At 43.2% G+C, this 26,302-nt stretch overlaps 1 protein-coding gene across 3 annotated transcripts; it reads left to right on the top strand.

Annotated features, from left to right (window-relative positions):
- Positions 1-10,253: 10,253 nt before the first annotated feature.
- On the top strand, positions 10,254-26,212 carry TNFRSF8 (TNF receptor superfamily member 8). Of its 3 annotated transcripts, none has more exons than XM_085242628.1 (11): positions 10,254-10,361; positions 10,561-10,770; positions 16,383-16,473; positions 17,982-18,104; positions 18,281-18,436; positions 18,535-18,628; positions 19,035-19,312; positions 19,496-19,606; positions 21,048-21,073; positions 21,461-21,668; positions 22,854-26,212. In XM_085242628.1, exons 2-11 carry the CDS (start codon positions 10,699-10,701, stop codon positions 23,093-23,095), a joined length of 1,401 nt encoding a protein of 466 aa, XP_085098754.1. In that variant the 5' UTR covers positions 10,254-10,361; positions 10,561-10,698; the 3' UTR covers positions 23,096-26,212. The 3 variants fall into 3 exon arrangements, with proteins under 3 accessions (XP_085098754.1, XP_085098755.1, XP_085098753.1); XM_085242629.1 differs by having other exon boundaries at positions 10,309-10,425; XM_085242627.1 differs by lacking the exon at positions 10,254-10,361 and having other exon boundaries at positions 10,454-10,770.
- The last annotated feature ends 90 nt before the right edge of the window (positions 26,213-26,302 follow it).

Genomic DNA, 26,302 nt, shown 5'->3' with positions numbered 1-26,302 from the left:
TGTCTTTCCATTTGCAATTGAAATCAGCAAAAGCTTTGTAATTGGAGCTTGGCTGATATTGTTGATACGTGGTCCAGAATTGAGGTCTGATTGATAGAGAGTAAACAATTGTTTTTTGTTTTGGTTTGTTTTTTTTTGTTTTTAATCGGGACACCTGATTATGGATATATCTGGTGGCCTCATATTCTAGTAAGAAGGTGTTTCATAGTCAAGTTTCTCATAATATTCACCTTTAAAAATAGAACCATACAAGAAAATGAGGCTTGCTCCAATTTTGTTTAACCCACAGCTGAGCTAAATGAGTGTTTTCCCTTCATATGTTTTCTCACAATTGCTCTGCTGAGGGTATGTGCAAAGCAGTGTGGCTGCTGATTGCATTCAAGATATCGAAGTTACAAATCCTAGTTAGCTTACTTTCAGCAACAGTAATGCAGGGAATGGCAGGTCATTTCTAGAAAGTGAGGTCAGACTTTCTGAGAACCAGGTTATTTATTTATTATTCTTTTAGCTTTGAATATGAGACTAAATCTCAATCCAAAAGACTGGCAAAGGAAGTTTTATCTGGCCCACAGTGATTATAAATAACTACAAGATGCAATTTTTGAACTGTGTGCTATGAGTAATGTGAGTGTGGATTAATGAGTTAAAATATATTAAGGTTTTGTACAGTATCTTTGTCCTGCAGTAAATGTTATTGCAAACCACAATGCTATGCCTTTTCATAAAGGACAGTGGCTGAGAAGGGACCTGAGAGTAATTACAAAGGAAAACAACTATTTACAGGTTGAAAAATTGTAGTTATTTAGTGCTAAAGGAGCTTCTGCACTTGGAGCTGTGATGAAGCCAGAGCTTCTAGGGGGAGGCTGAGGGAGGGATCAATGTGCTTAGGATGTTGGGACTGTGGGATAGGAGAACGAGAGGTTGACTAGGACCAGATAAGCAGAAGTGAGACTGTGGGAATATATATGGTAGGAAGTGGTAAGTGAGGTATGGCAAGATGGAGAGGGCATAAAAGAGGGAGCATGGAAAGGAGGGCTGGATTGTGAAAGCAGGAATGTATGCTGTGATTTGGGGGTGGGGGGATTGCAGATCAAAATGGCATGGTAAAGAGTAGGATTCCCAATGGTGTACCCGTATCTCCAGGATTATTACCCACAAAGCAGTGCAAATAATCCTGCAGGCACCCCATGGTAGCTTGTGTTCCGTTCCTAGGGGCAGTTGTGCTGTTATGTCTCCTCTAACTGTGATTTAGGGAGTTCTGTCTTCATGCGTATTGATGAGCAAGAAAAGGAGCAACCTCACATGCCTGAAATGTACAAGAATCCCAAAGGGGAAGGAATTCTCTACAACAGTTGATGAGGAGGGATGTGTAGCTGATAGGGCCTGGCTTTGTTTGCATTTCCATTGCATTAGAGACTGAGAGATGTCCGATGTCGATCAGCGTGGGGTGGGAAGAGAGTGCTCAAATGTATAGAGAGGTAGCAATCTATTCCCAGGTAGATGCCCCACTCCTGCAGTGGGGCATAAAAGATCTTTCAGGGCGAAGGTAGGAATCCTGCAGTCTGACATGTGTGGTATCAGTGGCAGAATTTGAGAGAACAGTATATGTAAGTGGCAAAACTGTGAGCCTCAGAGTAGCTCCTGCTTCCACTGAAAGTTGGAACTGCCCAACGAGGCCTGAAGTTCTTGGCTTGATCTGGACCATGCTTGTTCTGTCTGTGCAGAGGTATTTCAGTTGATGGCTAGCTCCAGTGCCCATGTTCATTAGTTCTCTTGGCTTGAGGGATAACCGCCTGGTGCTTTGATGGTAAAGCTGGTGGCTGACTTCCCTTTTCTGTCGGTCACAGCTCTGGTTCATGTGTTAGGAAACAGAGCTTTTGCTTACTTAAATACGACACAGTAAATAATGCATCTGTTATTTGTTGTAAAAGACAAGTCTGTTTCTTAGTAATGGTGTTTAACTGCCGTCAGTGCTGTTTTGTTTGTTTGCCTCCTCTACGATTGCTGTCAGATAGATTTGTGATGTCTCCAGATCAGGTGTTTCTTGCTGACAGTACATTTCAGGAATCAAAACTCAGTCTTGAATGAGTGTGGTGCTGATTTATTCATTCTGTTTAGTTATTAGCATGTCAAGGAATGACATCTCAAGAACCCTCAGGTGAATCATTTGCTTGTGGTAAGAACTTGTTTTTTTTGAGTGATTTCCAAACTTTGATTTTTGGGGCTTTCATCTTTTTGGAACTTGGGTTTTCGTAGCCCAGAACTTGTTCAGATGTGATGCACTGAGAAGACACAGATGCGTTTTCTTCTTTTCTTTGTAAAAACCCTTAATTTCACAGATTTCCTGGGTAATGGCGGACCAATGTAAGGACTCAACTTTCCACTTCTGTTGGAGTATTGTGTTGGTTTCTGCAGAACAAAAACATGCTGCTAGGAAGAGGAAAATAAGAATTTCAGTGTTCAGATATGTTTAAAATGCTCTCGGGGAAAAAACAAACAAAACAACGGTGTGATCCTGAAAATAATCCTACTTTCCCAACATTTCCCAAACTTCTCCCCTTGGTTTCAGCAAAAGAAGATTCATCTTATTTCTGTTGGCAGATAAATTTTATAACTCTCAGCTTTTAGATGAAGAGAACCAGAGTACCGAGAAAGGAATTGCTACCCAACTCCCACTCCTTTGTTTAAATGACACGGCCAATCTTTACCAAACATTTTCACTTTTGATTCTGAATTAAAATGTGTATGATTGGAAGCTTGGGCACTTCTCCAGTTTTCTTGTTTTACTTCCTAGACGTATCCATAGAGCACTTTTCAATTCCAACAGTAAAATTTACCTATTGATGAGGAATAGTATTCATACAGATAGAGTTTCATAAGGAAAACTTGGGCATATCTTATTATTATTTGGATTGAGTAACCTTTTCCTTTCTTTCCTTTCAGAGGGCTGCTCTGAAAGTAATGCCTCCTATTTTATGATGTTGCCTGATGGCATCAGATGCAGATGTTGGTGGGGTGGCAGTAGAGATTGAACCTTCCACCAATATCCCATTATGTTTCGTTGTTGTGTGACAGATGGCAGCATAGGGGCAGTCTGACAGAGTGGCCTGGAGGTGTGCATCAAGCAAAGGCATGGAATTTAATTCCTCCATGTGGAAAAAATGACACCCATTGACATTCATCGACGCTTTGAGCTGATGAAAGACGGACTGCGTGGGCAGTGTTTTCCAAGCAGTGATGCCATCATAGCAGCAGTGAAACAGTGGATCACCTTTGTTGGTGGAGACTCTCGTTCATTGCTGGTGAAAATGCAATGGTGTTCATGGTGATTGTGTTGAACAGTAGTTTACTGAAACTGAGAATTTGCTTGAACTATCATAGAATCACAGAATGGCCTGGGTTGAAAAGGACCACAGTGCTCATCCAATTCCAACCCCCTGCTATATGCAGGGTCACCAACCAGCAGCCCAGGCTGCCCAGAGCCACATCCAGCCTGGCCTTGAATGCCTGCAGGGATGGGGGCATCCACAGCCTCCTTGGGCAACCTGTTCCAGTGCCTCACCACCCTCTGGGTGAAAAACTTCCTCCTAATATCCAGCCTAAACCTCCCCGTCTCACTTTAAAACCATTCCCCTTTGTCCTATCACCACCCACCCTCCCAAACAGCTGTTCCCCCTCCAGTTTATACGCTCCCTTCAAGTACTGGAAGGCCACAATGAGATCTCCCCAAAGCCTTCTCTTCTCCAAGCTAAAAAAGCCCAGTTCCTTCAACCTTTCCTCATGGGAGGGGTACTCCAGCCCTCTGATAACAAATAGTGTTATTGTGTTCTTTGTAGCTGTTGTCCTTTCCCTGGAAAGAAATAGGAGGCATTACTTTTGGAGCTAACGCGTAGCAAGGATCCAGAGTTACTGTTGAATTCAGTAGAGTTTGTATGGATTCACGTTTCTGTAAATGTAAGCAGAAATTATTGTCAGAAGGAAGAAAAGTGCCATTAACTTCAGTAATCTTTTGAAGGAGTGTATTTATTCCCAAAGTAAAACATCAGTTGATATTGGGAATGCAGTCAGGTTATAGGTAATTTCCTGTAAATGACAGAGAGATGTTTCATTCTGAAACAAGTAGTTTATTTGGGAATTGTTCAGTGCCTTGCAGGTGAACTTCCTTTGCTTTTCTGAAATAAATGTACCTACAAAGACCTGTCAGTTCACACAAGCAACATATCTGAAAGTAGATCTTCTGTGAAATGACATGGCCCTGCAAATGCCTCTTTTACCTCTGTGATTCTGTCCTATGCTTGAATCTCAAGCTTCTGAAGTGCTTTTCAGTGAATTTATATAGCATCTTCTGCCGGAATTACAGACTGGAAATTGTTGAATGCATGAGCAGATATTCCATTCTGCTTCTGCTCACAACTGAGTGGCACCTTCTAAAAACTGGGGGTGAAAACTGGATCTGATGGTTTTGTTTCAATGCACAAGGAAATCTTGAGTAAAACTCCTGGACTGGAGTACAAAGAACTGAGTCTCAGCGTAACGTTGGTGCTCAGCATTTAGTAAATGCTATCATTAAAATTTCTCTGCACGTGCAACCTCCCTCTAACACAGCTTTTATTTTCAGTATCTGATCAGTCCAAGCTTCCCTCGTCAGTTGTTTTCCTCCTTACTCAGCTGGCCTCCTTCCTCTGCAGTCCTGGTTGGGAGTTTCTCCTGGTTCTAAGCTGTTTCATCCCTTGAGTTGATTCTTCTGAATGTGAAGGAGTCAGTCTTCCTCCTAGTTTCAGTTTCTGGTCGTATTCTCGTGGGAATACAATGATGATGGAGGAAAAGTCACTATAAAGGAAGTCTGGTTTTGCTCTTGAAAACCCAGGTGGGAATACAGTGATGTGAAGTTTTCCTTTAACCATTGTGGCCATTGTGTATGTAGTAAAAAAAGACAAGATATTTATGTGCCAGGTGAAGAATAACTGCAATCAAAATCAAATCATGTAAACCTTGAGCATGCTTCTTTGGCTACAACTGCAGACTTCAAGTAGACTTTTTGCGTGGGTGAAGTTATGAAATAAGAGGTGAATTTACTGCAAACTGCTGCAGTTAATGGGCTCTGTAGGCAGACATTCTGTACGTTTAGAAACTAGCTAAAGGCAAGTGCATGCTTTGGTTCTTGCTTTTTACCAGTTCTTTCATGCAGCTGATGGCTTTGTTGAAGCCTTCCTGCATTCTGTGGTTAGGGAGAGGAAACCATGAGCTTTGCAGTACTCCAGACAAAGATTGTGACATGATTTAAAACCGAGCGAAAGTCAGAAGTGGGTGCTTGTGGATTAATTTCTTTCAGTGCCATGGCTGGCATGTGGGAGAGTAGCCCAAAGCAACTGCTTTTGGGTCGTGTCAGTTATCAGGACGACTTTCGCATTGAATTAAACTGGCACTGGGGACGTGTGAAGGAAGGGCACGAAGGGTCTTCACATGGTAGCTCCTGCCCAGTCTTTGCTACCCACCATTTTCCATAGAGCTGTAATGATCAAGTGGCTGCCCTCTTGATTGTGGAAGATGTACTGTTGAAGGGTCCAATACAAATGGTATTCAAATACCATCTCATGTCTGCCAAGTACGTGTAAACCTAGCTCTCTTTCAGAAGCTGCAGTTGGAATTACTGAAAGTACAGACATGATGTACTTTTTTCTTTTTTCTTTTTTTCTAAGGTCATCTCTCTCTCAGCTAGCCTGTGGGCATAGTAATTCTGTGATCTGGTTTTGGTTTCTTTCATGGAAGCCAAGTCTTTCCCGAGTGCACAGAGTTCTCTGTCAGCTCTTCTCATTTTTCAGTCTGACTCAAAATGTGCTTCAGTTTTGAAGCTACTATGCACTGAAAAAAAGAAGACATTTTACATAGATTCTTTTTTTCCCTCTTCTATTACTTATCTCCCTGTATAAAGTAGTAGAATTAGTTGAGAGGACAAAAACAGAGTTCTAAAATTGTTACCCATGTCGACTTTATATAAACAACATTTGTAAAAGAATATTGATTGAAAACGAGGTGCCGTTATCACTACTGTTCAGATGATCAATGTGACACGTTTCAGCTGCTCACAACTTTGCTTCAATCCAAAATTTCAGTGATTTAACCCAGTCGAAAAGTGAATATCCCAGCTGCCCAGAGGAGCTATGGATGTCCCCTTCCTGGAGGTGCTCAAGGCCAGGTCTGATGGGGCTTTGGGCAGCCTGATCTGCTGGAAGGTATCCCTGCACATGGCATGCTTGGAACCAGATGATCTTTGATGTCCCTTCCAACCCAAACCATTCTATGGATAAAATTACAGACGTATCATCATGTCTGCTTTTGCATATAAACACAAAGCCCAAATCTCTGGTGGCAGAAATTGAGAAAATTTGATATTTTAAGCATAGCAATAGCAACTTTGGTATTTCTAGAAGGCAAAACTGTAGCACTGCTATACACTGTTTGAAGGCTGCTCTGAAAGTAATGCCTCCTATTCTGTGATATTGGCCCATGATGTCAGAGACAGAGGTTGATGGGATGGCAATGGAGGCTGAACCTTCCCACCAATATCCTGTTGCGTGCTGTTGCCATGTAGCTTTACAGCAGCAGATAAGTGATCTGATGGAATCGTGCCTGGCGCAGGAGTGCATATGGAGCAAAAGTGTGGAACTGAATCCCTCCACGTGGAAAAAAAATGGCACCCATTGACATTCACTGATGTTTGCTGAGCGTTTACGGAGACCAAACAGTGGATGTGAACACAGTGAGGGGTAGGTGCTGTGTTTGAGCAGTGTGACAGAGGCTGACCTCCTCTGGTGGAGTTTTTTTACAAGCGTGGCACGCAGACTCTTGTTCATTGCTGATGAAAATGCATTGCTAATGGTGGTGATTGTGTTGAAATAAGGAGGCACTGGTTGGACTTGATGATCTTTAAGGTTTTTTCCAACCTGAGTGATTCTATGATTACTTTCAGAGCAACCTGTGTGCTATTTAAAGTGAGGTTATGTTTGCATGGAAGCAGTTGGAATGAAATTAGTCCATGGGCGTTGTGTGTGAGAGTTTACAGATGTTGGCTGAAGCAGGACTTCTTGCAGAAAGACTCAGATCAGCTGAGGACATCCTTTTCCTCCCAGAAGAGAGAGGTTCTCTGCTTTCTGGAGTGCTCTTCCAACTTATGGCTCAGAGTCAGCAAGCAATTACTGGTAACAGCACTTCTGAACTTTCCTCATTGGGATTTGGTGCTTTTGGGTAGGTACTTTTTGACACTATTCATTGTAATAATAAAAAATAAATACATTATTGTTTGGGAACAAAGACCAGGATGCATCTCCTTCCGTTGGTTGTTTGTTAATTGCCAAGGAATTTTCTGTGTTCAGCAAGAGCAGCCGACTGAGGCAAAAGTCCCCAGTCACAAACAAACAAGAACTGGTTGGTTCTCCTTTTCGACTGCTGGTTTGCATGTATGTGAAACTCTGTATAAAGCAAGGAAGTTAATTTCTTTTTCTATTACTTTTACTAGAGCACAGAAATGATGTGAAACTGCCTACTGAAGCTACTGTTGCAGAAGTGACTTGGGATTTCCCCTGTGTATTGGGATTTTATTATGATCCCACCTTATTATAACCCGTTTTTTCCTGCTGGGAACTCTCGTTTTAAGTCATTGCTATATTTAAACAAGTATATAACAGGCTGCGTACCGTCATTCTTGTTGATCTCAGTGGACAAATATTTCAAGGTGAACTGGTAAATCACTGTAACTCCACAGGTCACGTTGTCAAGAGCTCCTGCACTGTATTTTTCCATATTGCAGTGTGGCTTGGTTAATGAGACATAATTAAGTGGATTGATGAGTATTTAATACAACGAATATGTGGCACAAAATAAGGATCAGTACAAGATAGGCGTAGAGGGATAGAATCTTGCAGATCTGTGGCATACTCAACATAAATGATGTTCTTGTCAGAATGTGTAACAATACATAGGCAGATTGAACTGCTGTCAGCTACAGCTTGTTCAAACTCCCATTGTTTGCCTGCTAGGTGATGTTTCTCAGTGAGATTATGTTGTACCAGTATCACCCTTCCCACCCTCTTTGGGTTCTGAGTTCCTTCCAGAGAAGTTCAATGTGTTGACTTCACTTATAATACCTAACAATATTGGGATCTCGAGTGTTCTCACTGCAGGTTGTACCTCTATGTTATGCAGCATGCATCCCACCAAACATTCCCTTTGGTACTGTTGAGTTTCAGTGGAGTTTCAGCATCTGGTGGTGTTTCATCGAGCCGAGCAGCAAGACATTGTAGTGCTTTTCATCAGTGTTTTGTGATGCTCTAAATAGCAATGCTGACAGACACTGAAATACAGATTTTAGACAAGGTTATTTTGATGTGTCTTTTTCAATTCAGCAATCTCCTTTATGTGTCTGGTGATGCTGAGAGATGATATGTCTCAGTGGTTTTAGTCCCAGCTAGTTATGTATTTAAGAGCAGAGGAGCTGTGCTATGAGACTAAAATCAGCCATCTCAACATTAGAAAATGCCATGAGAGCTTTTGTTCAGACTGTGTGACTGTGCTGCTTCTGCAGTATTCTCTCAGTGCTTCCTTCCCTCTGTTAGCACACAGAACGTGCTGAAGGAATGGCTTGGGTCTGAGTTAGAGACTTCTTGTAGGTTACCTCCATTACTTATGGTTCCATGTGCTCTTTTGCCCCACGTCTCCAGCGACACTGGAGAAACTGACTTACAGGATCTTCTCTGACCCCTTGGCTCCATGCAGCACATGGAGATGAGCAGCACAGATCAGTTAGCTGCGGTGAAAATTAGCTAAATATTGGCTAACCTGCTGAAAGAGAAAACTCCAAGTAACTTTATCTTCACCATTTCTACCTTGAACACCTACAACAAAAGGAGATTTTGGATGTTAGAGAGAGATGCATGTAATCAAATCAGCATTTTAATTAATAATAGCGTGCTCATCGAGGCTTTTCCATTTATCTGGTAGGCATCATCCCCTGACAAAAGAACAGAGAAATGGGGTTGTTTGTTTGCTTCGATTTGTTCAATTCTATTACCATTTCAAACTTGCATGGAGGATTATTTTCTAGGAAATCCAGGCAACGTTTAGAGAATGGCAGCATGGGTTTGTTTGAAAGCTGAGATGCTTCTGTGCCACTTACTGATAGGGCTCCTGCTGGAAAGCCCCTATCACTGTATTTGAGATCAAAACACACCAACTCTGAGATGAAAAACGTATTCAGATTGGAACGCTGCTATTAAACACAGGCTCCTCACCTGCTTCTGGTGGCATTTGAAACAGCACTTCTAAACTGTGAGCATTGCCTAACGGTGTATTACTGCACAAGATTAAGACGTTTTCTAGCCCGTTATTTAATTAGGAAAAAGAAGAACGTGGTATTTGGGCATTCAAATGCTTAGCTGTCTCTAGACCTCAAAGGCATATCTACTAACGTTGGCTTTTCTAACAAGGAACACTTAGACATCGAGAAATAAGCTGATAAAGTGGTGAAAGGAGGTTATATCTAAAAGTGTATCTCAAGAATGCAGCATGCAATCTTCAGAAAATGCCTATTTTGACTTTATAAGGTGCTGCTGTTGAGAAAGAAAGGGTTACAGCAGTGAGTTGGAGCTGATATGTACCTCATCCTTGGGTCCCTGTGAACGCTCTCATCTTTGCCTCTCAGTCTCAGTGGCAGTGAGGAAGCTGGCAATGCAATCACCAGTTATCCTGCTTTGAATCTTTTCTTTCTTTTTTCTTTCTGCTGATAAGGGTGAAAAGAAGCACAGAAACATGGGTGTGAGAATACACCTCATCGTTTTCCTGGGCACCTCAGTGAGATTTTTCAAGGCAGTCTGCCTTTTTTTGAAGTGGGTAACTTTTACTTTTGATAAAACTTTCAGAGCAGATAAGAAGGCTGCATGTCTCCTTAAACAAACAGAAATCTTTCCATGCCACCAAACGTTATCCAGAGCAGCAAAACGACAAGTATACACCTGCAAGGGATAACTGCCAGCAGCAGGAACTGATTTCACATGGGTTGGAAGGAAGAAGGGATTCATGAGGATGCTCTACGATATACTGGTGTTTAAATGGCAACATGCAGAAGCTAAAGGTGGTGGTTCAGACTTTTCACACACTTGGTTCAACAGCAATAAGGTAGCTGTACTGAAACACTGCACTTCTTCTTGAGAAGTCTCTCGAGGATTGGTTGCTGCTCTGATAGTGGACAGGGCAGGGCTTGGACTCTTGCCTGGACCAAAGCTTTGGGGAGTGCTCTGAGGACAGCCTACGATGCCTCAGATGAATAGGGGCAGTCTGCATTACTGCTCAGCCAGACACATCCTCGGGTAACAGCCCTGATGCATGCATCTGACTCACAGAAACCCAACAGCTCGGGGAGTAGCAATTGAAGTGGTTTTGTTTTGTTCTTTTTTTTTTTTTTTTTTTTTAACTTTTCTTTTTTTGGGCAGCCCCCTCCTGCTTCCTTCCAAATTGTTTTCTCAGCCTGATTGAGTCTCAAATCTGTTGCCTTCATGTCTTGAACAGCTGGAGTGGCCCTGGACTTAGTGAGCAGACACTGAGCAAGGCTGGACTGGACGCTGGGAGGGTCCCAGACTTCAGGAGGAGCAACCTGGTTGTCTGACCTGCAATGCTGGAAGCTCAGGAAAGCTAACGCCACTGCAGATGGCTTCCTGCAGCCTGAGACTGGGACTGTGGCTCCTGCTGCTTCTCCAGGACATCCAGGGAGCCCCACAGGTAAGGGGGGGATCCTACAGCCCTGTAGGACCAAGGATCTGGCAGAGGGTTGGGGGCACCCTGGGCTGATTTTTTTTCCCAGCAGTTGCAGGCAGGGTGGTGAGCATCCATAGAAACAGGCTTTGTGATAAAGGGTGATAATGGGTGATAAAGGGAGAAAGCAGAGCTGTCACGAAGCAGCAGTTTGCCCTTTCTGGGAACTTTGCAGGCAGGACCAGCAGATACAGCTATGATTTGAGTCTTTTTTTTTTTTTTTTTTGGTATTGCTAATATTACTGCACCTCCAGGCACATCCCAGCTAGGAAATGAGGAAAGATTTCATAAGAATGTGGGGCTGACCTCATTTACTTCGAATAAATATCTCTCATTTTTGCCCTGAGAGCCAAATGCTCTGTGCCAGGCACATTCCTTACAGAAATTTGCTCGGGCTCGCTCTGCTGATGTGAGTCAGGTCTAGCAAAATGAAAGGTGTAAAGAGGCAAACGAAACAATAAAATACCTTCCTCTTTACATCCGCCCACCCCTTTGACACCAACTTTCCCATGAATGGGCTCTCTTTTCTGCATCAGATCAACTCAGAATAAACACGGGATGCTACTCACACAAAGCTGTGGATGCAAGTTAGCTCCCAGCTCCAATCACATCATCTGAGGCACTGGTGTGTTTGCTCCCCGACTCCGCCCCACTTTCCCCCTCCTCACCATTGCATCGTGTGGCATTGAGCCCCCGGAGCCTGGCGTAAATCCAGGTAATTTCCCTGGCTGACACAGGTACGCGTGGAAAAAAAAAAAAAACAACAACAAAAAAACCCCAAAGATCAGTCATATGAGGCTCTTTGCATAGGTAAGGTCAAACTGGTGGCTGACTGCCCGCTGGGTTGGATCCTGAAATTGTGGTGAAAGTTTTCCTTGTGGTGGAAGTATTAGCATGTGCTCATATAAGATACCTGTCTGTAAATGAATGGTGCAGCACATCGTAAGGGCTATTGGAGATTTTTAATAAGAAACTGCCTCTGATTAGATCTTTGAGCACAACCAAGTCCTCTACATAGAAGTTTGAAAAAGATCCTCATGGCTCTTACAGTAAGAGTAGGAGTTTGCCTAATGTCTTTAGCTGTAAATTCCCCTCCCACGTGGCAAGTTTGCTCTACCTCCCCTGGTCCTTTCTGCCCTGCCACCATCTCCTTCCTGAAGTACATTGATCCTTCTTCTCTAGGATCAGAATTTGCAGTCCCTTCTCCCTGAGGAGTTCTTAGGGGAGCATTCAGGTCAGCACATCGGGTCTGCTGAACGCCAGCTGCTTTAATTAGTTCTTGCTATTTGCCATCACTTTGGTCAGTTCACAAAATGAAGAGGATAGTAATGAATTCTGCTTTCTATTACTCATGGTCAGCATTCAGACTCGCTGTGAAATCATTCAGTTACCTGGATTATGTCAACCTTGCTGAGTTTGGACTTTAATTTTCAGCTAGCTCTCATTAATAACAAGCGTGAAGCTTCACTACTTGAAATCCTTCATGATCAACTTTTTTTCATGCTGACAGAATTTGGATAGAAGTTTGAAAAAGAGCCGACTGTTTTGCTACAGTATTAGTCAGTTCTAGAACAGCCAATGCTGGTAGATTTTCTTTTCTCTCTCTTTTTCTTTTTAACCATAATACACTTTCTTTCTGACTTACAGCTTATTTGTAGTAAGCTGACTTCTTGCTCTGCCTCAGCACAGCTTTGTGAGCTCCAGAGACCATAAATAAATGAGTCAAACCTTGTCATGACTGAATTGCAGACTAGCCCGCTGAATTCAGCACCATCTTTGCAATGACTGTTATTTAAATTGGGATAGCAAATGTGATTGTAGAAATTGTCAAAAAGAAACGCTGAAAAACCCAAATGCTTTGTGTCAAATATGTTTGGTTTTGTTTTTTGTTTTTTTTTTCAACTGGGCTTTCATTGGCAGCACGTTAAAGAAGGAAAAACCCAACAACAATGTTGGCCTGGTAGGTCAATGAAATGACAAAGCCAAGGGATCCCAGCCCATCCAATTGTAGAGCAATCCGAGCATGTTTAAGCATGAATTGTAGTCTTCTCTTTCACAAGATGTAGAATCATAGAATCATAAAGGCTGGGAAAGACATCTACGGTCATCTTCCTGCTAAATCAGAAGCCTTTCTTTGCCTGCATGCACGGATTAGTGAAATTCAGCCTCTTAGCACCATCTGCTTCAATGGGACAACGGTACTAACGCTGCCTTAAAAAGTGAAATTGTGCTCAAATTGTGAATTTTCCTGGCCAAATCTGCTGAATCCTGTTTCTGTCTTGAGATTGACACAAGAGAGTGGATAAGAAAAAGGAACAGTCAAAAGAGGAAAAGATTCTTAAAAAATTTGAATATAACTTAGCAGGATTGCTGTATTTCAGTCTGTTTCTTAACATCCGTTTGTTCTGTAAAATTTATTGGAGATCTCGATAAAGAAAAGCCATGTGGTCGTTGCAGATAAGCATGATTTATATCACACTCTTCAGTGCTTCTTAAGGTATTCCAGAAGGAGGAGGAAATCCTTCCCACAGTATAAGCAGGAAGAGGCAAAAATATGAATATTCTCTTACTGGCTAATCGACCATTCCTGTAAGTGCACTGGAGCAAGAAGAAATAGCACCAGAAATACATTAGAAATGTCTTAATGCTGAGATTTTTGGCAACAAATGTAGGAAGAACACAAATGCTCCTCCTTCCTGCTGTCTTCTTCCTGAACTCTCCTATGATAAAGCACCATGAATTCTTTCCTTTTCCCCTCACTGCATCCCGATCCCTTCCCTTCTTTTGGGTGATGCCCATTCTGATTCAGGCATGGTAGGGGGGGCATTTTCTTTAAAATCTTCCTCTCTTGTCTATCATCAGGCTCCATCAGCTGGTGGTAGCACAGCTCAGGGCTCAGCCTGCATCGATGCTGGGGAGGTGAACACTGTTACCACTGCTGGGAATTTTGCTCAGAATTTCCCTTATTTAAACAGAACCAGTCTGTGCTGTCACCAGATTCCTTTATAACCACAATGTAATGAGACAATTAGCTTTTCCTCTGCCTTTTCTGGTTACTGTGTGATACTCTCCTGACCAAGGTGCTTATGGAAGGCATTCTGAGTGCTGGGCTGTTCACCTCTGCCGTTTCTTCAAAGTGTGTTCTTTGCCTTTGGGCAATGATTTATTTCATTCCCCCACAAACCCACAGGAGTCTGGGGCAAGTGTTGGTCTTACAACAAGGCTTTTTATTCCATGTGATGCATGAAGATTTGAAATTGAGCTTAGGAAAAGCTTTCTGTGTGTTGGGAAGGAGATCCAGAACCATTTGTAGTGATGCATACCTTTCCACACTGCCATTTTTGCCTGTTTAAATCATGTTGGACATTTAAGCTAGATGTATATGGGAGCTTGGTTAATAGACAGTATGCTGTCTGCAAATAGCTAGCCTGTCTGCTTAGGGTTCTTTTTTGGTTTGTTTTTGTTTTTTTAGCTTTATGGTTTAGAGATGAAAAATAAAGGTAACAATGAGCTGATGACTGATATCACCAATTGGCACGCACCCTATTTATCACTGAAAAGGTCTATAGTGAGTTGGAAGGGACCCTCAAGGCCATCAGGTCCAACCCCTGCACTGAGCAGGGACACCCACCGCTCCATCAGTGCTCAGAGCCCCATTCCCTGACCTTGGGTGCCTGCACCACCTCTCTGGGCAGACTGTGCAGTGCCTCACTGCCTTTGTTGCCCATAGGATGCCGTTGGCCGTAGGGTGCTGTAGGCTGTAGGGTGCTGTAGGCCGTAGGGTGCTGTTGGCCGTAGGGTGCTGTTGGCCGTAGGGTGCTGTTGGCCGTAGGGTGCTGTAGGCTGTAGGGTGCTGTTGGCTGTAGGGTTCAGCTGCCCTCTTGTGGAAGGAGAAAAGTGCTGAGTGCTTTCCCTCACATGCATCATTGCCTGATTTGTGCACTGTTTATGTGTAGTTGCCTCAGTAAGTTGTCACAGCACTGGCACCAGGGGAAATTGATAAGTAGGATTTGTATCTCTGTAACTAAGAGGAGGATCTGATCCTTAGCGCATGTTTTCAATGTTTTAGATAGACAAGATCACATTTTGATAAGTAGCTCTTCCTTCATGCTTGTAGGCAGGCCCTATTCCTTTGTTTAAACCCCAGAGAGGCAATTCGATAAGCTCTGTGTTTATGTGCTGCGTATTTCATTCAAGATCGCCATTCCCATTGTGATTTAACATTCAACATCTTTTGAAGCCAGCGTTGGTTTTCTAAAACAACCAGAAAGAGAAGATCAGGTTTTTGTGGTGACATCTTATAGATCTTGAAGAGGAAGTGATTTGAGATGACTTAGGTATGGCCAGGATGCTGTTGTTGCCTGAATTTTCTTTATAAAAGGAATCCACTTTATCAATCACTCAATCCACTTTCCACCTCTGAAATCACTCCTGGATGACCCTGTATCCAAACACATTGTGCGACCCCTGCATTGTGCCATTTCCTGATATTGCCAACAGGTGTAATTTTTTTTAAGGCTGGTAGGAAATGCAGAAGGTGGGATCATTGCAGAGTAATTTTTCTAAGCTAATATTAGAGCTATTGTGGCTTTTAAGTCTTGGTCGTATAATCATATCAAGGCTTGTTAATGAAAACCTTCACTCAGTGAAAGAGATGGGTTTAATTATTTGAATAAGGGCTTCATTCACTGTGTAATACTAGCAGCTTTCATTTCAAGGCAGAGCACACTTGTTCTCACTGTAGGATTTGTCCCCAGGCTAAAAGCAAAATGATTTGTTGGTTTCCACGCCTTTAGGTTGCTAAATTCAAGTGTTTTGAGGTGTAAATAACTGAACAGGAAGACTGACTTGTTGCACTGATGAATGGTGTGAAGGTGAGCACGAGCAGAGCGAAAAAACAGAGCAAAGTATGAAAGAACAACTTCAGAATGGGATAACAAGGGCTAACAAGGGGCACAGGATATGGAGAACCAGTATACAAGCAGCTATACACTTAAAGAATTAGCTTTGTGGATTAAGGATTTGGCAAGCCTTAGATGATGTTGACTATGGCACTACTTCTAGTGCCAGTGTATACAGAGCTGGAAAGCTACCACAGGTATTTAGGGATTCTGTTTGTATTATTTTTCTTAAAATTCCTTTCCTCAAGAAAAGATGGGAGTGTTTTAAGAGCAGAGATTTATGGTTTTTTCTGGAGCATTTGGCTGAAAAGCACTTTTATGGAGCAGTGCCATTCCTCTTTGCATCATATGGAGCCAGGAGTTCATTTCTTTGAGTCCTGAAATGCTTGCTGGAAGGATGGGGCTGCAATATTCCTGTCAGGTGTTTAAAACACTTTCAGACAAAAGAGTTCACTAAGTGAAGATACACACTGAATGACGGCTAAATATGCTGAATGTTCCAATCTTTGCCGAAGTTTATGGGCGATGGTTGTCTGGTTGCTTTTAAAAACATTTGGACTTTCAAAAACCTGTAGACTTTATCATTTGTAACCCCATCACCAGAGACAGATGCTGGGATCTGCCTTCATACAGCCCTAATTGTTCACTAATTGTGTCTTTGTCTGCTTCAATTTTTAGCCACCATTCACCTCATCTCATTCCTGTGACACACTCAAGAATTGGTTCTATGATGGAACATCAGGAAGGTGCTGTTACCAGTGTCCTTCAGGTATGTTGGTGCTTCACAGAGCCTTTCTCACAGGTTGTGTACAAACCACATGTATCACAGAACTGCTTTTTGACCCTGCAGAAAAGTCCAATTCCACAAATGACAGCGGTGGAGTAGATCCAGATGTGAATTTGTTCTCTTCTTCCCTGCCTTGTTGGGTCTGCATGCAAACTGCCTTTAAATTGCAAACAAGACAGCTTGCTAGAATTTGGTCTGTGTTTTTTATTGGCTGGTTTGACACTCAAAAGTAACCAGAATTAGGCAGGTCCAACAACTAATTTCTGCTTGCCCCAGGATATGAAATAGTGCAATGATTTTAGCTTCTGACCAAAGGCACAAAGTATTAAATGACGGTGCAGAAAATCTGTCACTGTGCTCGTAGTCAAAACAGTTCAGAAAGCCTCTCATGTGAGAAGTGGAATATCCACGTGGCAGGGGACAGAGAGAGCTTTGCCTGAAGCTGTGACTCAGGGGTGTATGAGGTCAGAAGTATGAAACACATCTATGAGATAAGAGCCCTGGAAATGCCTGAAACTCCCCCTCGATGGACGGGGCATTTTATGGTACTGCACCATCACCAATCTTTTCTTTTACAAGTGTGGCCTCCTCTCTCTTTCTCTTCTTTATTTCTCACTTATTTCTCCCTTTTCTTTTCTTTTTTTTCCTTTTTTTTTTTTTTTTCAGAAGGGAAATTTTTGACATTTATTTGTGCTATAAAGAGAAGGTTAGTGCTTGGTGCATTTGCATGCACTTACATCAGAGATCTCCTGTACTGTTTTGGTGCACTCCACCAGAATCATTCAGAAAATGGATGAGTAAGCAAGACCAAGGGATGGAGAAACTGCTCCTGTAGAAGAACAAAAGGGGCAGAGATTCTATGCCACTCCCAGGGAAAGAAGCTCTTTTCTCCTTCAAAAGCTCCCACTATGATGGATGTCATAGCTGGGTCTTGTGAAAAGCAGAGATGTAGTTTGCAGCTAGCTGTCATGACCCACATTTCTCAAACATTTCACTTCTGCAATCAGCTCCAGCCTTCAAAAGAACAGTCTTAGAAAAGCAGTTTTGAGAAGGTGGGAGTGATGTGGTTAGGGCTTGTCTGGTAGTATTTATAGGGCCAAATAGGAAGTGGCTGTTTTGACTTGTGCTCCTACACTGTGCTCGCCAAAATGAATAGCAGGCGAGTTATTTTCCTGCTATTCTCCCATTCCTACAATTAACCCTTTGTGATTGGCTGATGTGGACTGGTGCTGCAACTGAGATTCATTTTTCTTCTGTTTGTCACCTGTTAAGCATTTAGCTCAGTCTTCATGTTGTTTTAGCTTTTCCTTCTGCAGCTGCCATCATTCCTTACTGTCTGGTGACTACTTCCACCCGCTGGCAAGGCCACCAGCTCACAGCTAACTGCTGTGCCTCCCAGTTCCTTTGGCTTTAAGGCTGACAATGCTTCAAGATGGCTTTCCCCTCTATTTTTGAACAGTTATCTCCACATTTTGGCTTTCTTTCTCCAGGCTATGCTAAAAAGAAATCATGTCCTGTGGATCCAGATGAAGATTGCATGAGATGTGGACCTGAGCAATACCTGAACGAATCCCCAAAGCCACGATGTGATGCTTGTGTCTTATGCACCAAAGGTAACTGGTTTGCTGTTATCACCTACAGGTTTCTCCAGTTGTTCATGACTTAAAGTGCTGTTACAAAGTGCCAGCAGCCCGTTCTGCTTCCCGAGCCTTTGCACTGGTGTTGCTCAGCTTTGACCCCTTTGCTTGCAGAGTGATCCTTTGTTACTCCATCTGTTTCTTCCCTGCAGAATCTGACCTTGTGGAGAAGGCTCCCTGCTCCTTCAATTCCAGCCGTGTGTGTGAGTGCCGACCCGGGATGTTTTGCCAGACTGCTGCTAAGTACACCTGCATGAGATGCCAGCAGCACACTGCTTGCAAGCCCGGTTTTGGAGTCAAAATCAGAGGTAGGAATTCCTCCTTATTTTATCTTTTCTGATCATGGCCATAGGCTTGGAGTTGATTCATTCTGACCAGTCCATCCACTGTCATTGCTTTTATTCAGGCACCTCAAAGACTGATGTTTCATGTGAAGAATGCCCTCCTGGGACCTTCTCCGACCAAAGCTCCAGCACTGACATCTGCAAACCCCACACGGAGTAAGTCCATAGTGTTTGAAAGTGACAAACTGATTGGTTAAAGCTTATAGAGGACGCAAAGGGATCTTTGCTTTGTGCCAGAAGTGACAGATTTATCTGAGAGGCAGCAGGACAGCTTTGAGCCCTTGAGCTGTTGCACAGCTCTGTGCTGGAAGGAGGAAGGGATCTCTCTTGCCTCAGTTTCAGTTCACTGAATGCAGTGGGATTCTGTGTGTGGGCAAGTTTGCATCCGGGTCAAGAATCAGTGCCACAGGGGTGAGCAGAAGGTTAATGACTTTCTGACTAAAACCAGTAAATGCATGTGGTATAAACATGACCAAAAAGGGCATGTGCCACATGGAAAATCTTACAATGTCGTGTCATTTGCTTCTAGCGCTGATGCACTGCTCTCTCTTTTGTTCCCCAGCTGTGCCAAGTTGAACAAAGTAGCGCAAGGCAAAGGAAATGCCACCCATGATCAGGTTTGCATGGACCAATTGCCCTCCTACCTCACCCCAGACACTTCCTCCATCAGAACCGGCAATGAAACAAATGACTCTGACGTACTGAAGCTTCCGGCAAACCTGGTGACCCTTGCTAGTGTCCTTTCAAGTGCCACAACCAAAATTCCCAGTTCAACTCCCGAGGAGAAAGCTCTGGCTAGCACTTCTCCCACCTCAGCCAAGGGAGAGACAACAACAAGAGGTCAGAAAGGATTTATTCTATCTGGCACGTTTTATTCAGATATATCTTTAGTGAAAGTAGTACGTGAGCTTCCTGCGTAACCCCTACAATTTGTGAAATGATGTCGGGCAAACACACAGGTCTACTGATCCTTCTGCCTTTTCTTGGTCTCTTTGTTCTCCCTTTCCTCCTCCTGTGCTGCAGGTCTTGTTTTCTGGGGAGTGGTTCTCTCTGCGATGGTGCTACCTGTGGGCATGCTGTCATTTTGGCAATGGAAGGCCTGCAAGAAACGGATCCTCATCCTCAAGCAAAAACGTGAGTTTTAAAACTGTGGTACATAACATGCTGCTTAATCTTCCCACCTGGGAATTACAGCATCCTAAAATGTTACAGAGGACAGGAGGGGAGATGATATTTCCTAGTGCCTGGTGAAGACAGGTCAGTTAAGGGTTCTAGGCAAACTGTTCTCCATCACGTTGGAGAATATTTTCATTGTTGGGTTGGAAGGCAACACCAAGATCATCCAGTTCCAATCTCTGCTCTGTGCTGGTTGCCAACCACTAAATGAGACACTGGGTCAGGCTGCCCAGGGCCACATCGGATTAAAGTAGCCGTGAATGTATGGAGGAGGATGCTACAAACTGGCTGGGGAAATAGGAGGTGGTGACCTTTTATCTTTAGTTTTTGGAACTTGCAGTCAGTCCTCTGCAGGCTGGTAAGACTGTGGATGTGAGAAGCCACTAGATGGCTCTTCTTCCCCACTGCATGGGCACTATTGGGTGATGTGTCGAGCAGGGAGGCTGCTGGAAAAATGCGCAGCTCATTTCTGAGCGCTCAGATCTGGGAGATGTGTTCCAAAATAAATAAATAAATAAATAAAATAAAATAAAATAAAAATATGGATGTTCGCCATAGCAACCTATACAGATCCCCTACAGTGCATACATTTTGCTCAGCTAACTAATCTCTTAGCATCTCCATTGATTGTGGTGGATATTTCTGACTGCTCTGCATCGGGGCATTTCTGCTTATTTACTCAGGAATATGACTTAACACTTCTCACGTGAGCTCAATTTTCTCAAAATGGAATCTTTCCTTCCTCACTTGGTTTACACAATAAAAAAATGTTACTGTGCAGCATATAGAGCTGACATATTGAAGGTAACGGTGGCTGTGCATCAGAATGAAACTAGATAGGAGCATCTAGCTTCATACAGAATCATGGGATCATAGAGTGGTTAGCTTGGAAGGGACCTTAAAGCCCATCCAGTCCCAACCCCTGCCATGGGCTGAGTGCCCCCCACCAGCTCAGGCTGCTCAGTGCCCATCCATGGCCATGGGCTCCTCCAGGGATGGGGCACCCACAGCTCTCTGAACACCCCCAGTGTTTCTTTCCTCCATCCTTGCATATTATTATTGTTACTTTAATAAGAGAGTCTTCTGCTTATTTAGAAGGCTTAATCAGTACATCATGTGGTTAGATGTGATTAGATGAATGCTGGTTTTGGTGTGTGGAAAGCGATGGGTGTGGGCACAAAGGGCTTTGGGGAGAGCAGGATCTCACATGCTTGGCAGCAACGTGTCCCTGGACCACCTCAGCCCTTCAAGGAGGTGTGACCTCAGTGGTAAAGAGAGCATAATGCAGATGAGTCGGGCTGTAGAGTCTAGGACATGGGTGGGTCATATTTCAAAGCAATTAATATTCTTGTGATTACTATGAATTCTTTTCTGACAGTTCTTCGTCTTTCCATTACAGGTTCTGATCTAGTGGACAAATATGCAGTAAGTGTCAACCGTATTCCAAAACAGGTCACTTTCCATTCCAATGTAAATAATCAATGATCTTTCTCAGTGTCCTATTAAAAAGGGCCAGCCTTTTTATTTGGAATTGTAATCCATGATCATTGAGGTGCAGAGATGAGACAAATTAGGAACTGCCACTTTCATGACTTGGGCTATGTTCAAATATGGCCTCAAGGAATACAGGAACGTAACTCAAGGGAACTGAAGTTCCTAGACCTGCTGGGCACTTTGCTTTTTTTCAGTCCCCATGACAGTGGTACTGTTCTGTTATTTCTGCCTGCCACAGAAAGATTCTGTCAACCTGTTGCAGACTTCACTGTGTTGTTTTTGCATTGACTCTTTCTGCTCTCCTCTTTGTATTGGCAGAAGATCACACTGACCACTGACAAATGTCCAGAAGAGGAGGAGTTAACTGATAGAACCCTCCCTTTGGAAACCAACAACAACTTGATCTCCGGTGCTGAAAAAGCAGGTAATCCTGTTCTGAGTCTGACTGAAGTGATGCAGAGCAATGGAAAAGCCCCAGACTGCCCCATTGATTCTCAAGTGAGAGACCACACAAATAATCAAATTGGTGAGTGTTAATTTATTTTCATTTTTTTACCTTGTCATTCTTTCAACCCTGGGCATACAATATCATCCTGAAATTACTGGCAAGCTGGAAAAGTATTTAGAATTTCTAACAGAGATGGCCGTGGCCTCTTGATGTAATCAAGTTGGTTTGTATTGTTGTTATTATCATTATTTTTCTGCGTGAGTCAAATCCAAAGACTTAAAAATGGCTAAGCTGATCCAGGACTGTTTTCTTAAGGCTGCTGGAAACCAGCTTTAAGAAAATCCTGCTTTTCTGGGAGGCAAAAGACAAAGCACAGAAAGAACAAGGAAAAGCAGAAGCAGAAAACGTGTCTTCTGTTTTCGCTGCTGCAGACCAGCAAGGATTTGTTATCCTGACTAGCTCAAAGAACAGGCTTTTGCAAAATGCTAACTCCCTGTCTGGGGAGGGAGAAAGCTGTCTGTGGAGTCACAGTTGAAAGAAAGGAACAGCAGAACTCACTACCATTCCTTACTCCTGTTCCAGTCCTCTCAGTATTGCTTACAAAGATGCCGTCTGTCAGAATGGGCTCAAATCATAAAGAAACGTGGGCATGCAAAGCCAAAACTTGTTTGCTAGCCTGTAAAATGCTGGAACGTAGCCCCCATGTTAGAATGGCATAGCTTGGAAGAGACCTTAACGCCCACCCAGCCCCAACTCCTGCTGTGGGCTGGTTGCCACCCAGCAGATCAGCTTGCCCAGGGCAGCTCTTTCTCTAACTTAGATTTAAACCACTGTGTTAGTTTTCTGAATTAGGTACTTACTTCACAACAGTGCAAAGCAGAGGGGGAAGGAGGCCTGTCTTTTGCAGAAGAGGTTAACCAGGATCCCAGAAGGTACTCATTGGGCCTGTGGAAGGCACTTAGGTTGTAGATTAGCTTGCCGTGGGCTTTGGCTGAGTTTGGTGATAAGAAGGAAGGTGGAAGCTCTTGGTATTTCTCATTCCAAGCTGCCAAAAGAGCAACATCCTTTGGTTAGATGTTGGGAAATAGCTTTTCAACTGTCCCTGAGAGAGGTTTGATCTGCATATGTCTGAATAAACAAAAGGAGAAAATAAGAACTGAATACCAAGTCAAAGTTTTGCACGACAAAGAGCCATCTCTAAGAACAGCAGTGTTGTTGCCTATGCTCAGCGTTACTTCTTTTTTTTTTTTTTTCCTTTCTCAGGAAAAATATTCATCATGAACGCCGATACTGTTATCGTGGGGTCCTCAAAAACGCCTGGTATCAAAAACTGTACTGCTAGGGGATATGAAAGTGATGTTGATATCCAGGAAAAGATAGAAGAGGAACTGCCAATGCACTATCCAGAGCAGGAGACAGAGGTCTTTCCAGGGAATGATGTCATGATTCCTGTGGAAGAGGAAGGAAAGGAATTCCATCACCCCACCACAGCCACTGAAAAGTGATGGCCAGCTGAGAAGGTGTGTGAAGCTACAAAAACATCCAGCGTGACACTAAGCCTGAATCTACATTGAGGGAGGTAAAACCAGAATGTCTTACACAACCTGAAAACTAAAGCGCCAAAAACATTCCACTTATTTCATCCAACTAATGAGAGGATCATCCAAACCACTGGTTGACATCAAATACTTCCTCTTTTCCTTGCTCTCCCCAGTATCATGCTGGAAACAAACTGGAATCAAGGTGACAGAATTCAGAGGACTTCTGGATGCGAACTCCAGTTTCACAGTTTGCTTTCTCTGCATGAAGGGATGGAATTAAAATGGTTACCCCTATTAGCTCTGAAAATTCTGGATGGAATTCTGAGTTAATCTTGAGACCCAGCCATGTTTCGCATTTGTTCTCCATTGTACTTTAGGCCAATCCTTCTATTTGTTTTTAAGCCTGATTCACTTTTCTTCAATTGTTGAGATCCCTTCTCAAGCCATTCTATAATTCTATGGTTATGAAATCATTCCTAAGTGCAGAAAACATCCTCTTCTGATTGAAGTCAGACTGGCTGAATGTTTGGATGCTAAATGAACTATGGGTGAAGGGCTGTGCCAACAGGGAAAAGAACTGGGTTTCTAACAAAAACAAAAACACAAACAAAAAAACAGACACAGCAATTATTTCCTTGAACGTTAATATCTGCTCGTTTTAGAATTGTTCGTATTCATCACAGTGACACTGATTTGCATGTCTGTTCCTCAACAATAATTCTGTTTGGTTTTGTGGTCAGCTGCCCCGTGCTACGCAGTTTCAGGTCTTTTAATGCTGCATGTTTGATAACTGTAAATGCTGTGGTGCTGACCATGTTTTTGTGCAGGAGCACGGAAAATGAACAGGGTGACAAAGTGTGCCTTAAGAGTCAGGAAAAAAAAGGAACCACAAAAAGAATTTCTTTGTAGTTTTATCCTGGGCAGAGGACTGTGAAAACAGCAGTGCAACTTCAGGGTCTTGTCTGAGAGCCAACAAAAGGAATAGAGAAGCACAAAATCACCTCCTTAGGCCAGGCTCACCTAAGTGCAAGTTGCCTAATATTTTATCTTTGTGCTATTTAGGGAGAGCACATCAGTGCAGTTAATATCTGCTCTTGTCATTCCTCCTACTTCTGCAGCATCAGCTGGAACTGGACTGAGAACACTGAAGTTTGTCTCAGCCTTTAGTGCTCTTGTTGCCAATGCTTGGTGTTTTCATCTCTTTTGAGTTTTCTGGTATAATCTTCCTCCACAACCACCCCGTGATAGCAGATTACAGACAGTTACCTCTCATGTATAAAGGAGTACTTAGATACTGCTTTTAAGCTGACTTCTGACTGACTGCACTGAGTGCCATTAGTTCCTGTGTTACAGAATGTAATGCAGTGCTGAGTTGCCTCAATGATTCTTGCCTGTATCCTCCCCAGCATCCAAGCCTGCATTCCTACCATTTCATATTTCTTATCTAAGTCACTTCATTGCATTGGTCATTTTAGTTGGGCTCAAACTTATCTTCTCTAACCTCACTGTGTTCTGCTGGAGATCTGGAGACATGAACCACACGTTTAAGAAGAGGAGATATATATATGTTGTTGTTCATAGAATCGTAGAATGCCCTGGGTTGAAAAGGACCTCAAAGACCATCTAGTTTCAAATCCTCTGCCATGGGCAGGGTCACCAACCACCAGACCAGGCTGCCCAGAGTTGTTGTCCTTGCACAAGTGACTTCAGAAGACCATCCAAGACAGGGGAGGATAGGATAAGGGGGAATGGTTCTAAAGTCAAAAGAGATAGGAGATTTAGGTTGGATATTAGGATGAAACTCTTTACTCAGAGGGCAGTGAGGCCCTGGCATTGCTGCCCAGAGATGTTCCATCCCTGGAGGTGCCCAGGATCATGGATGGGGCCCTGGGCAGCCTGAGTTGGTGGTGGGATCTGAAACTCTGTGATCTTTAAGGTCCCTTCTAAGCTGTGTCATTCTATGATTTTCTAAGTTAAATCATCCTATGATTTTTCTAAACTTCTGCATAAAACTGACCCCAGCACTGATTCCTGTGACCCCATTGCCGCCTGTTCTCTATCCTAAAAGATGACTGTTGTGCTGTGCTCTTTCCTTCCTGCTTTTTAAACAGCTCTGACTTTCTTACCCCGTAATCTTTTGGGAAATCCTTAAACTGGCCTTTCCTAAGCTGACTCTAGGGTGACTTATTGATGACCTTTAGGTATGGAGCCTCTTTGGCTTTATGAAAATCTTCATGTATTACCTGGATGTCCTTCATCCATTCAACTTCAGCATATAAGGGAATGTATGCTATGCAGATTTTGTGACTGAAGAAATAAATCACAAGAAATTGATGCTTTCTTGGGCCCACAGCCCCAGAAATGAAGTGGGAGAATCTCAGCATTATGGGACCTCGCCGCTGACATCCAGCAATGGATGATCTACCTGCACATGGTACATTTGAGACCTGGTTCTAATTCCAAGTGTCCTTAGTTCCACTATTTACTTGAATTCTGCTCTTCTCCGCAAGTCCAGAACATAATGTAATTCCTAGAAACACCTGCTGTCACTCCATGTAGTTTGTCCTGCAGGAGAGGCAGTGAGTAAGCTGTATGTCCTTCTGTTTGTCCTTGGTTTGTTGCATTCAGGAATGCTCAGATGGCAATATCCTGTGGCTGTCGGTGCTGCCACATCAATGGGAGCTATGGGAGGAGGAAATGGACTTGGGGGCAGAGGTTGTGCACACAGAAACAGCAATGGGAGGAGGAACTGAAAACTTCCTGTTAAAGACTGGAGGCTGTTCCCTCGCTTCCAGCAAGCGTTCATTCTGCCCAGCACCTATCATTCCTTCTATAACAACACAGCAATGTCAGTTTCGTGTTAAAGGACAGCAATTTGTTCATCCACAGCTTCGGAATGACTGCACTCACCTGGCTGTGCCCACTGAGGGACGCTCAGCAATCAGGCTGTATTTCAGGGCTGGGCATAAATGAACCTTTGGGTTTTTTCCTTGTAACAACTTTCTCGATGAACAATCAGCCTTGCAACCTCAGAAACTTCAATCTCGGTGTGATATGAATTAAACACGCCCCGGATTTTTATCCTACAGCCTCACTTCTTGTGTCTGCAATGTTCCATCTCTTCTCCAACAGCTCCATTGCAGCTCCTCGGAGCACCTTGGAAGCCACGCG

Source organism: Meleagris gallopavo, chromosome 23, assembly GCF_905368555.1.
Source record: "Meleagris gallopavo chromosome 23, MGAL_WU_HG_1.1, whole genome shotgun sequence".
Classification (NCBI taxonomy): domain Eukaryota; kingdom Metazoa; phylum Chordata; class Aves; order Galliformes; family Phasianidae; genus Meleagris; species Meleagris gallopavo.
The sequence above is the reverse complement of the archived record's forward strand: the minus strand, read 5'-3'. Positions and strand labels throughout refer to the sequence as shown.

Bases quoted from the DNA above. Each gene is read 5' to 3' on its own strand.
- TNFRSF8 (XM_085242628.1), top strand. From the start codon at position 10,699: ATGGCTTCCTGCAGCCTGAGACTGGGACTGTGGCTCCTGCTGCTTCTC. The intron at 18,105-18,280 runs GTAACTGGTTTG...TCTTCCCTGCAG, and splicing joins TTGTGTCTTATGCACCAAAG to AATCTGACCTTGTGGAGAAG. The intron at 19,607-21,047 runs GTGAGTTTTAAA...TTTCCATTACAG, and splicing joins CCTCATCCTCAAGCAAAAAC to GTTCTGATCTAGTGGACAAA.